The sequence below is a fragment of the Rana temporaria genome, chromosome 4, assembly GCF_905171775.1.
Source record: "Rana temporaria chromosome 4, aRanTem1.1, whole genome shotgun sequence".
In the NCBI taxonomy this organism is placed as follows: Eukaryota; Metazoa; Chordata; class Amphibia; order Anura; family Ranidae; genus Rana; species Rana temporaria.
In genome coordinates, this window is record NC_053492.1 from 455,002,428 (window position 1) to 455,014,627 (window position 12,200).

Genomic DNA, 12,200 nt, shown 5'->3' on the forward strand with positions numbered 1-12,200 from the left:
TCCTCTTCAATAATGCCTGTAAATGACATACCTCCCAACCGTCCCGGATCTCGCGGTAATGTCCCACGTTTCTCGTTAAATCCAGCGGTCCCGCGATTTCGCTCAACCCCCCCTTGATTACCGCTATTCGCGGCAAATCCCGTGGTCCCAGATTCGCGGTAAACCCCCCCCCCCCGCTCAACAACTCTGATCCCTGGACCCCCCCCCACTCAATAACTTAGATCCGCGGACCCCCCCCCCCCGCTCAACAACTTCGTTTGGGGGGTATGCTCATTTGTCCCTCATTCTGAAGTTGAAAAGTTGGGAGGTATGAAATGCTGATATATGTATGGCCATAGGGTGACCACATTTCCAAAGTGCCATTCAGGGACACACCCCCTCTCTCACCTTCCCGCAAAAAGATGAGGGGGTGGGGGTAATGTATTCTCGGGGTTGATGGGGAATTTGGCGGCGGGTCATTTGTCAGGTGAATGTGCCACTTGCCACCACATGCAGTGCCGCTTGCCACCCATAGCCTGCCACCAGATGCAGTGCTGCTGTCACTGTATGAGCGGCGTGCATAGAAGGAAAGGAGTGACGTCACTATCTGGAGAGTGAAGATCACACCAGTTCCTGCTGCTTTCCGCTGTGTGCCGGAGAAGGAGGAGGTGCCAAGGTGGGTGGAGACAGCAGTTCTGCACTAGATGCAGGCCTCGCTCCCGGTCTGACTGTCTGAGAGTAAGTTGTCACTGGTTACAAGATGCCAGGCAGCGCCAGCCCTAGCAACCAGTTCCGGAAATTTAGTTAGTAGGGGGTGGCTGTGTCCTCTATTTCATTCCGGGACATTGTATTGTCCCGGAATGAAGGTGCCCGGGACTCGGGACAGACATGTCAATTGCGGGACAGTCCCGGGCAATCCGGGACACGTGGGCACCCTATATGGCCACCATAGGACAACTAACATAGAGGTGTGTTTACAGGCTAAAACTACCACCAAATGCCTATAAAAGTGGTGTTTTTTGAGCCCAGTGTGCAGGAGGCCCTAAACTTCCCCTGAGGTTTTATCTCCCCAGAAACAATTGCAGTGTTGTGGCACCTGTTGTTTGTCCAGTACGCCCAGCTTGAGAACACAGAAGAACGCGCTGGCAGCCGTTCCCGCTATTGAACACGCTGCACCACCAGAATCATTTCCCTCTGGCTCGGATCACTCAGGACGATTCTTATTGTTGTCAGGTCTCTAGTCTTCAGGAATTTTCATCAGGTAAACGCAGCACATAAAAATGTGTTTATAAAGAGTCTCATGTCACCTCTAAATGGTTTCCTTGTATTCAGCCAATCTGTTGTTTTTATATGTATTTATTTCACAAGCCGCGGCTGTGGCTCTAGAACAAAAGTCTGCTGGCTATGCTGGTGGCCGGGGTGTGACAATCAGACGCACATGACTGAGAGAGTTTAAATTCCACTGCATTTCCTAATATATATCAACCCTGTGTCCAAAAATTCAAAGAACACAGCAAACAATGAAGAGAACGTTGGGTACTGCTCCCAAATTAAAGGATCACTAAAGGAAAAACATTTTTTTGCTGAAATGATGGTTTACAGGGAATAGAGACATAAAAGTTAACTGATTCCTTTTAAAAATGATTACAAATAGATTAAAATCAATCATATAATGTGCCTGTAGTTTCACTTTCGCTTTTAAACTGGTTTCATGTTTATGTGAAGTAAAGAGACCCACAGAACAAAACCAAACAAATCCAGGGCAGTGTTTTGTTTTTAAAATTAATCTGATTGGTTCTGAGGAGTTTTAGGCTGCTGCATTCACACTATAACGTGGCGTATTTTGCCGCGACAAATTGTGGCGTATTGTACCGTGATTTGCCGCGACAAAACGGGTCGTTTTAACCTTTTTTTTTTTTTACAACACATTGTTGTCTATGCCGAAAGCCGCCTGAAAAAAAAGGGTCCGGGACTTGTTTTCAGGCGGCAGGCGTACGGCGTTTCGGCGTGAGATGTGAACCATCTCATAGACAACAATGTGAAATCGCCCCTCCAGCGGGACGAGCGTCGGGCGTCGGGCGTAAATACGCCAAGGTGTGAATGCAGCCTTAGACACACAGCTTGGACCACAGTGAAAAGCTGCCATGAGATTTTTCATAAGGAGCCAGACAAGCAGGAAGTGTGGAGATCAGAGCAGAATTACAGCAACTTCAAAGCAAAAACGAACAATGAGGACATGAAACCAGTACTGCAGTAAGGTAAAGGAAGCTATTTAGCTAAAAAAAAAAAAAATTCCTTTAGTGATCCTTTAAATATACAATAATATAGAAAAAATAAAATACATTTTTTACTAGCCAATTATACAATAATATAGGAAATAATCCTAAGCTGAATTTTTTTTTATTTTATTTACCAATTGTACTATATATGGAATAATCTTAATTAGATTTTTTATTTTTTTTAATCATTAGCCAGCACAACACACTAAAAACACATAAAATAAAGAAACAACATTAGCCATATCAGTCAATACTACATTATCTATATCTATTTCTCACTTCCTGTTTCTCCTCAGTAAGCTGTTCTAAATGACTTTCCACTGCTCGGATGATGGTGAAAAACAGGAAGTGAGAAATTCAAACAAAGAAAAAAAATATTCAGAAGGGAAATCGAAGGAAAAAGTAAGTGAACCCAACAATGCACTAGCTTAAAAGGAACCAATTTAGAAAATAAAAGACTAACCTTTACAACCCCTTTAAGCCTCGTACACACGCTCGTTTTTTTCGGCAAGAACCAGATAGAAAACTGCTGGCAGAGCTTTCTTTGCCGAGTACACCGTGCGTGTGTACGAGACTTTGAGGTTTCTCGTCAAGAAAACTTCCCAGAATCTAGACGAGAAAAATAGAGAACCCGCTCTCTATTTTCTCGTCGTGAGATTTTCGGCAGTGTTTTCCTACCGAGAAACCAGAGAGTGTGTATACTTACCTCTCCATGGAAACCCGTGCATGCTCAAAATGACTTTGACGCATGCGCGGTAGCTTCCAAGGCATAGGTAGGGTGAAGCAAGGTGGCGGCGATGGCATCGAATGTGACGAACGCATGCTCGTCATAGTTGATGACAACACCGCGTTCGTGCCTTTCAAAAGAATGGCGGTTCTTTTGAATGGCCCGTGTGTACACTCGGCCGGCAAGAGAGTTTTGCCAAGAATCTCGTCAGGAAAAAACTATGGGCCAGATTCTCAAAGGACTTACGACGGCGTATCTCCACGTACGCTGTCGTAAGTCCGAATCTGTGCCTTCGTATCTGTGCGCCTGATTCATAGAATCAGATACGCCTCTCTGTTGCCAAGATAAGAGCGGCATAAGTCTCTTACGCCGTTGTATCTTGGGGTGCATATTTACGCTGGCCGCTAGGGGCGCTTCCATAGATTTACGCGTTGAATATGTAAATAAGCTAGATACGCCGATTCACGAACGTACTTGCACCCGCTACGTCGTTTACGTTAGGCTTACGTCCGGCGTAAAGTTACCCCTGCTATATGAGGCGCAGCCAATGCAAAGTATGGACGTCGGCAAGCGTATCTTTTTACGTCGTTTAAGTAAGTCGTACGTGAATGGGGCGGTGCGTAGGTTACGTTCACGTCACAGTCATTGGGCCTGGCGTATCTTAGGGCGTAAATTCGACGTGATACTGAGCATGCATGCGCCGTTCGTTAGGCGCGTCATTTACGTGGGGTCACGATTGATTTACATACAACACGCCCATCTCTTCCACATTTGAATTACGCGGGCTTAGGCCGGCCCATTTACGCTACGCCGCCGCAACTTACGGAGCAAGTGCTTTGTGAATACTGCACTTGCCCGTCTAAGTTGTGGAGGCGTAGCGTAAATAGGATACGCTGTACCCGCACAAATTTACGCCCTCCTACGTGAATATGGCCCTATGTTTTTTTCCTGATGAGATTCTGGGCCGTGTGCGCAGGGCTTAAGTGTTTGACATATGTCTTCCTCTGCTTCAATGCCTTTGAAACTGACAGAATCCTCCTCCTTCTCCTCCTCTTGTGTGTTCTGTGGCATAGGCACAATGGTGTCTACATAAAGTGGGCCTTGAGAGAGTAATCTGAAAGTGAATCGCTCTTCAGAGAGCACCATTAGTGAGAATGAGCCCTGAGATGAGAATGAGATGTTCAATAAACCTTCTTCACGTAAAAGAAGTCCCATGGTGAAAGTCAGTGAATTGGTCGCCACTGGTGGGTTGCCTAGGGGGGGGGAGGGGGTAGATGTGAGACCCTAGACTAGCTAGGAGGTCCCAGAACATCCAGCGGCTCCTCCAGGGATAAATGCTACACTCCCTTTACAACAATACACAGAAATGAGAAAATCCTGCAATGCTTCCGTCATACAGAGACCCCCCCTTACGTCTGAGTATTTTTTTTTCTTACTCAAACAAGCAAAACACGGGCTGAGAACACAAGAAACTTGCACCATAAAGCGCGCCGTGAGTCAGCCAGCCTGGCAGCTGTAATCTAGTGTAGAAATGAGGAAAACAATTCATAGTAAACACACCGCTGGTACTCAGCCAAGCCGAGGATTACACAGGAAAATATTCCCACATAAAATGTCCATAAGTCCTTCCTTACCTGCAACACGCCAAGCGTTCCATATAGAACCCCCAAAGCAGGATTTATACGTTAGGTCTCAGGGGGATTTCGCACTTCTCCGTTGACAAAACGTGGTAAAAGCACATATGCAGTTTTGCTGCGTTTTACTGCGTTTTTGATACGTTTGCTGGACTCCTGACTCCAATCATGCACCTGTGAAACGTGGACATGTGACTCAAACCCCCCCCCATAGTTTCCTGTGTTGATGCGTTTTGCATTCATTATTTAGGGAGGTGTATCTTTGGTGCGGTTTTTACCCCCGGTTCACATATATCAGGTGCAGGAAGTGCAGTGAATCCTGAGCGGTTCCGGTGATCTGACGATATGGTTCCGGCTATCGAGATGGTTCCTGTAAGGACTGCGCAGGCGCAATCCTTGCCGACGGAAATCTCCGAACCTTGGCCGGCATCCAGGGCGACGTGGAATTTGAGGAAAGTGGCCAGTCGACCTCACGTCCTCGCTTCGCTCGGACGGCTCGCTTCGCCCGCCTCCTGCCTTTTTTTTAACATCCTCCAATCCACGGGGATGTTAAGGAATGAGCCTGGATGCCGGTGACTTGTCCTGAATGTTCCCCTATGGGGGAAGTTCCTTCACTGACTGCGCAGGCGCAAACTTCCCGTCGGAAATCTCCGAACCTCGCCCGGCATCCAGGCTCATTCTTTAACATCCCCGTGGATTGGAGGATGTTAAAAAAAGAGCCAGGAGGCCGAGCGAGCGAAGCGAGCCGTCCGAGCGTAGCGAGGACGTGAGGCCGACTGGCCACTTACCTCAAAATCTACGTCGCCCTGGATGCCGGCCGCCGTTCGGGGATTTCCGTCAGCAAGTTTGCACCTGCGCAGTGCTTGAAGGAACTTTCCCGATAGCTGGAACCATCTCAGCGCATCAGTTCGCGCATGCGCTGGAACTTCCATGATACCTGGAACCAGTCCTTACAGGAACCATCTCGATAGGGGAACCTTAACGACAAGTCACCGGCACTGCACTGAAATCGCACTCCGTTCATGTGATCTGCCACTGATGTCGACGTTAAATTAATGACACCCTAAAACAGGTTGAAAGACGCAGTGCGATTACAAGAGTCAGATTGCATGGGTTTAAGTGCAACACAAAAAAAAGAAAAGAAGCCTGCACTTTTTTTGTGTGGTGAGGTATATTGGCATAACTCCCAACTGTCCCTGATTTCGAGGGGCTGTCCCGGATTTCGAGGGGCTGTCCCGGATTTCGAGGGGCTGTCCCGGATTTCGAGGGACTGTCCCGGATTTCGAGGGACTGTACCTAATTTGGAGGGACTGACCCGGATTTCGAGGGACTGTCCCTAATTTCTAGGGACTGTCCCTGATTTCGAGGGACTGTCCCTGATTTGGAACAAAGGGCCAGATTCACATAGAACTGCGGCGGCGTAACGTATCGTAGATACATTACCCCGCCGCAAGTTTACATCGCAAGTGCCTGATTCACAAAGCACTTGCGATGAAAACGACGCTCCCGTGCCGGACCTACTGTGCATGCTCCGTTTCCTAACTCCCGTCGTGCTTTGCGCGCCGTGACGTCAATTTTTCAAACGGCGACGCGCGTAGCATACTTCCGTATTCCCGGACGTGTTACGCAAACAACGTTAAATTTTAAATTTCGACGCAGGAACGACGGCCATACTTTATACAGCAATACGATTGCTGACTAAAGTTAGGGCAGGTCAAATAACGACTAAAATTGCGACGGGAAACTTGACTAGCGGCGACGTAGCGAACGCGAAAATCCGTCGGGGATCCGCCGTAACTGCTAATTTGCATACCCGACGCTGGTTTACGACGCAAACTCCCCCCAGCGGCGGCCGCGGTACTGCATCCTAAGATCCGACATTGTAAAACAATTACACCTGTCGGATCTTATGGATATCTATGCATAACTGATTCTATGAATCGCATAGATAGAAACAGAGATACGACGGCGTATCAGGAGAAACGCCGTCGTATCTCTTTGGTGAATCTGGCCCAAAGTCACTCCTTTCACTAACGTAGGACTACATGGATGTGCGGCATTAGGAATCGTCTCTTTCTTTTCCTTAAGACCCCTTTCACACTGAAGCGTTTTTACAGCGTTTTAGCGTTAAAAATAGCGCTATTAAAACACTCATAAAACGCTCTCCATGCATCTCAATGTACCCTTTCACACTGAGGCCCAGATTCTCATACAATTACGTTGCTCCTGGGCAGCGTAACGTATGTGTTTTACATTACACCGCCGCAGTTTTACAGCGTTAGTGCCTGATTCTCAGAACACTTACCTGTAAACTTGCGGCGGTGTATAGTCAAAGCGCTCGGCGCAAGCCCGCCCCATTTAAATTAGGCACGTTCCCACGCCGAGCGTACTGCGCATGCGCCGTCGGATAAATTACCCGACGTGCATTCCGCTAAATGACGTCGCACCGACGTCATTTGCTTAGACGTTAACGTAAATGGCGTCCAGCGCCATTCACGGACGTTTTACGCGAAACGACGTAGATTTTGAAAATTTCGACGCGGGAACGACGGCCATACTTAACATTGGCTGTGCCTCATAGACCCAGGGGCAACGTTACGCGTCGCAAAGGCTACGGAAACGTCGTAAATTCTCTGCGTCGAGCGTGCGTACGTTCGGGAATCGTCGTAATTTGCTAATTTACATAAGCGACGGGGAAAACGACGTCGGCGACACCTAGCGGCGGAAAAAAAAAAATGCATTTAAGATCTGACAGCGTAAGAGCCTTACGCCTGTCAGATCTAATGGGTATCTATGCGTGACTGGGGCCAGATTAGGACTTACGACGGTGCAAATGGTGTTGCGCCGTCGTAACGCCTTTGAGAATCTGGGCCTGAGTCTCCTGCAAGCAGCATCTTTGGAGCAGCTTTTGGGCGCTTAAAAAAACGCTCCAAAAACGCCCCTCTCCATTGAAATGAATTGAAAGCGCTGTAAAAACGCCCTAAAACGTTAGGGTCTTAGCGTTGCTTTACCAGCACATTGGGATTGCAGATGAGGCTTCACTCTAATAACGCTCGAAAAACACCCCAGTGTGAAAGGGGCCTAAAGGAAGTTTTAGGGGTAGCGGATTTGTGCTAAGAGGGGTTAATTTTTTTTTGGGGGGGGGGGGGGGCATTTGCACTGGGAGGGGGATTTATGCTTAGGGGGTAAGCATGCAGGTTAGTGCTCAGTGTTTTTGTGGGGGAATTTTAGCTGACACATATTGCTCATAGTGCGCACAGGATGTGCCAGGTGTGCCTGGGCACACCCTAATGACCCTGTGTAGCGCAGATTCCCCCTACTGCCCTGGCTCCTCTCACCTCCCCCCACAGTGCTGCCAGCTTCTCTCCTACCGGCTGCTGCTGCAGGCACACACAGAGGGGGATGTTTTACGATGAGTGGGGGAAGGGGCCAGTAAATATGTCATTTACCGTCCCCTTACCTTTCTAAATGAACACAGTGATTGATCAGTACCATGTTTGGAGTGCACACCCTAATGCAATAGGCTGTGCACACCTATGATGCTCATACATCTTGGGTTGGTAGTGGGTGGTGCAGTTTGGCATGTTCGCCCTGGGCTCTAGACAGGGGCGGGCTGGGCAGGGGGGTAAGGTGGAAATTTCCCCTGAAATGGCCACAGCGCTGCCTGTCTGTTACTTTCTTTCTCCCCAGGTTAGAAGTCGGTCTGGCTGACTGTTGCAGCACTGCATTCTGGGAGTTGTAGTCTGCCGGTGGGAGGAACTCATCAGCACAGCAAACTACTACTCTCACCTCCCAGGAGTCTCAGAGGCAGGGCATGTGGCATGCCGGGGGAGGGGACGTGACCTGTTCAGGTTGTGGGCGGGCCCTGCCTTGAGGAGTGGCTGAAATAAAAGAGAAGACATGAGTTAGGCTGCATTCACACCTAGGCGACAAAACGCCTGAAGTGCGACGCTCGTGCCGCTGGAGGGGCGAATTTCCATTGCTGTCTATGAGATGGTTCACATCTCACGCCGAACGCCGAAACGCCGTACGCCTGCCGCCTGAAAACAAGTCCCGAACCCTTTTTTTCAGGCGGCATTGGCGTTCGGCCATAGACAGCAATGGAAATAATTTATGAGGAAAAAAAAAAAAGTTAAACAAATCGCGGCAAAATACGCCGCCTACGCGGCGTTACAGTGTGAATGCAGCCTTAGGGCCCTTTCACACTGGTGCGTTTTTGCTGCATTTTCGCGGTAAAAATAGCGCTATTAAAACGCTCATAAAACGCTCCCCATGCCCCCTCCATTGAAATGAATTAAAAACCGCGGTAAAAAAGCAGTGAAAACGGCGTGATTTTACTGCGCTTTTACCGCGTTTTTAATTCATTTCAATGGAGGGGGCATGGGGAGCGTTTTAATAGCGCTATTTTTACCGCGAAAACGCGGCAAAAACGCACCAATGTGAAAGGGCCCTTAGATTCATCATCTTCCCGAAGAGGCTGGTTATGGTGCAAGGACCTGGCTGCTGTGATGAGACAGACCCTGACACCCCCAGCTGACACCCCACATCACATGGGCACTGATCAGGCTGTACTGCTGGGGACTGCACTGGTGAGGCTGCATTGTGGGCACTGATCAGGCTGCACTCATGGGCACTGTCTGCACTGGTGAGGCTGCACTGATGGGCACTGATCAGGCTGCACTCATGGGCGCTGTCTGCACTGGTGAGGCTGCACTGATCAGGCTGCACCAATGGGCGCTATCTGCACTGGTGACCGTGAAGCTGTATTGATGGGCACTGATCATGCTGCATTGATGGGCACTTTGTGCACTGGTGAGGCTTCACTGATGGGCACTGATCAGGCTGCACTCATGGGCACTGTCTGCACTGGTGAGGCTGCACTGATCAGGCTGCACCAATGGGCACTGTCTGCACTGGTGACCGTGAAGCTGTATTGATGGGCACTGATCATGCTGCATTGATGGGGACGTTGTGCACTGGTGAGGCTGCACTGATCAGGCTGCACTGATGCGCATTGTTTGCACTGGTGACCATGAGGCTGCATTGATGGGCACTGGTAAGGCTGCACTGATGGGCACTATCTGCACTGGTGAGGCTGCACTGATGGGTACTGATAAGGCTGCATGATGAGTGAGTGAGAAACCTATATAGCGCAACACATGCGAACTGAATCGCCTCTGGGCGCTTAGTATCCATTCCCTAAGTAAACTTTTGCCCTCAGAAGAACACTGTCTGCACTGGTGAGGCTGAACTTATGGGTACCAATCTGGCTGCACTGATGGACACTGACTGCACTTGTAATGCTGCACTGATGGGCACTGATCAGGCTGCACTAATGGGCACTGTCTGCACTGGTGAGGCTGCATTGATGGGCACTGATCCGGCTGCATTGATGCATTATTTTTATGAAGCCTCCTTTGTTGCTATTAACAACGCGTCATTGGATGTGATTGACAGCAGTGCCAGCCAATGGCTGCGCTGCTTTCAATCCATCTGCTCTAGCCAGTCAACGGCCAGGCTGAGTGGCGAAGAGGATGTTGGGGCCGAGCGCGGGACTTTCGAGGGGTCAGGTAAGTATAATGGGGGGCCCGGGGGGGCGGTGTATTCGGAAGTTTTTTCACCTTAACCACTTGAGACCCGCGCTATTGACAAAAGACGTCAACAGCGCGGTTCTCAGGTGCCAAGTGGACATCTTTGGACGTCATTTGAAATGCATTACCCGCGCGCGCCACTGGGGGGCGCGCGGTGGGTAACCACTGTGCCGCCGCATCGCTGGGGACCCGATGCGTGTACCTGGCGGCCGCGATGTCCGCCGGGTACACGCGATCGTCGGTGACATGGCAGGTGACAGCAGGGACGTAGAGCTCTGTGTGTAATGATGGGGTGTAAACACAGAGCTCCACGTGCTGTCAGAGGAGAGGAGACCGATCTGTGTCTCTTGTACATAGGGACACAGCATCGGTCACCTCCCCCAGTCACCCCCCCTCCCCCCACACAGTTAGAACACACCCAGGATACACATTTAACCCCTTCCTCACCCCCTAGTGTTAACCCCTACCCTGCCAGTCACATTTATACAGTAATTAGTGCATTTTTATAGCACTGATCGCTGTATAAATGTGAATGCTCCCAAATTTGTGTCGAAAGTGTCCGATACGTCCGCCGCAATATCGCAGTCCCAATAAAAATCGCAGATCGCCGCCATTACTAGTAAAAAAAAAAAATGATGAAAAAAAATCATAATTCTGTTCCCCATTTTGTAGGCGCTATAACTTTTGCGCAAACCAGTCGCTTATTGCGATTTTTTTATACAAAAATAAGTCGAAAAATACGTATCAGCCTTAACTGAGAAAAAAAAATGTTTTTTTAAAAAAAAAAAATGGGATATTTATTATAGCAACAACTAAAAAATATATATATATTTTTTAAATTGTCGCTCTTTTTTTGTTTATAGCGCAAAAAAAAAAAAAAACGCAGAGGTGATCAAATACCACCAAAAGAAAGCTCTGTTTGTGGGGAAAAAGGACGTCAATTTTGTTTGGGAGCCACTGCGTGCAACATAAAAAAATTAAACTAACCCTTTTTTTTTTGTAACAGCCTTTCCAAAAATATATCATTTTGGGAATCTTAATGTAATTTATAGCCAAAAAAATCTGATTTTAACACGTGTGCGAAAAATGGAAAAAGAATTGCGCCGGTAGACAAGCGGTTAAACAATTACCAAGCCCTACGAATAAAATCTGGCGCTTTTCCAGCGCCGTATCAAGATCACAAAAGTCCATTTGTTTTATTGCCGAGACGTTAAACTTACAGTTCGGTGGCGTTTTTCGGGATGTCCCGCGGAACCTGCTCCACGTCTCTCCCCTGGCAGATAAATACACTTCCATGGTGACGGCACGCGGAGCCGGGGTGCAGGATCACCAGGGTGCCCAGATATAGAAGGATCCTCATGGCTCTGCTCTCTCCTTACTTCCCAAAGTTTTGTGACTTGGAATCCGGTCCGCCTTCACAAGCCGAGCCTCTCTGGGGTGCTGGGGGGAGAAAGCATTTCTTTGGAACGTTTAGCAGCAAAAAGCTGGAGGTGGCAACAATGTGAAGACGTTACAAGTCCAACATCTTGGTGACCTTGGAATGAAAACGGCCAATAGAGAGCTGCAGGGCTCACACCGAGCACCGGGGACGCAGCACACTACCTTTTCTCTTTTCCTTGTACCAGTCTGTTTATCTGAGGTTACAGATGTCCTTGAATCTCTTGCCTCACTGCTGTTGTTAAAGAGAAACAAATATGGACAAGAGGAGAAGATTTTATAAAATCAGAGCCAAACTGCAGATGAATCTTTTATCGACCATATTTTATTAAAGTATAGAAAAAAATAAAAAAAATAAATAAAAAAAATTTGGAGAGTGGAGATAGATTAACCACTTCCATACCGGGCACTTATACACCTTCCCGCCCAGACCAATTTTCAGCTTTCAGCGCTGTTGCACTTTAAATGACAATTGCGCGGTCATGCTACACTGTACCCAAACTACATTTTTATCATTTTGTACCCACAAATAGAGCTTTATTTTGGTGGCATT

At 48.3% G+C, this 12,200-nt stretch overlaps 1 protein-coding gene across 2 annotated transcripts in view; it reads right to left on the minus strand.

The window, feature by feature from the left end:
- Positions 1-11,892, minus strand: part of FSHR (follicle stimulating hormone receptor) — a 182,975-nt gene extending 171,083 nt beyond the window's left edge. Inside the window, exon 1 of one of the 2 annotated variants that reach the window (XM_040351600.1) lies at positions 11,431-11,892. In XM_040351600.1, the coding sequence (XP_040207534.1) occupies positions 11,431-11,570 (140 nt within the window). In that variant the 5' untranslated portion in view covers positions 11,571-11,892. The remainder of the gene's footprint in view (positions 1-11,430) is intronic. The other variant, XM_040351599.1, reaches the window with a different exon arrangement.
- Between the last annotated feature and the right edge of the window lie 308 nt (positions 11,893-12,200).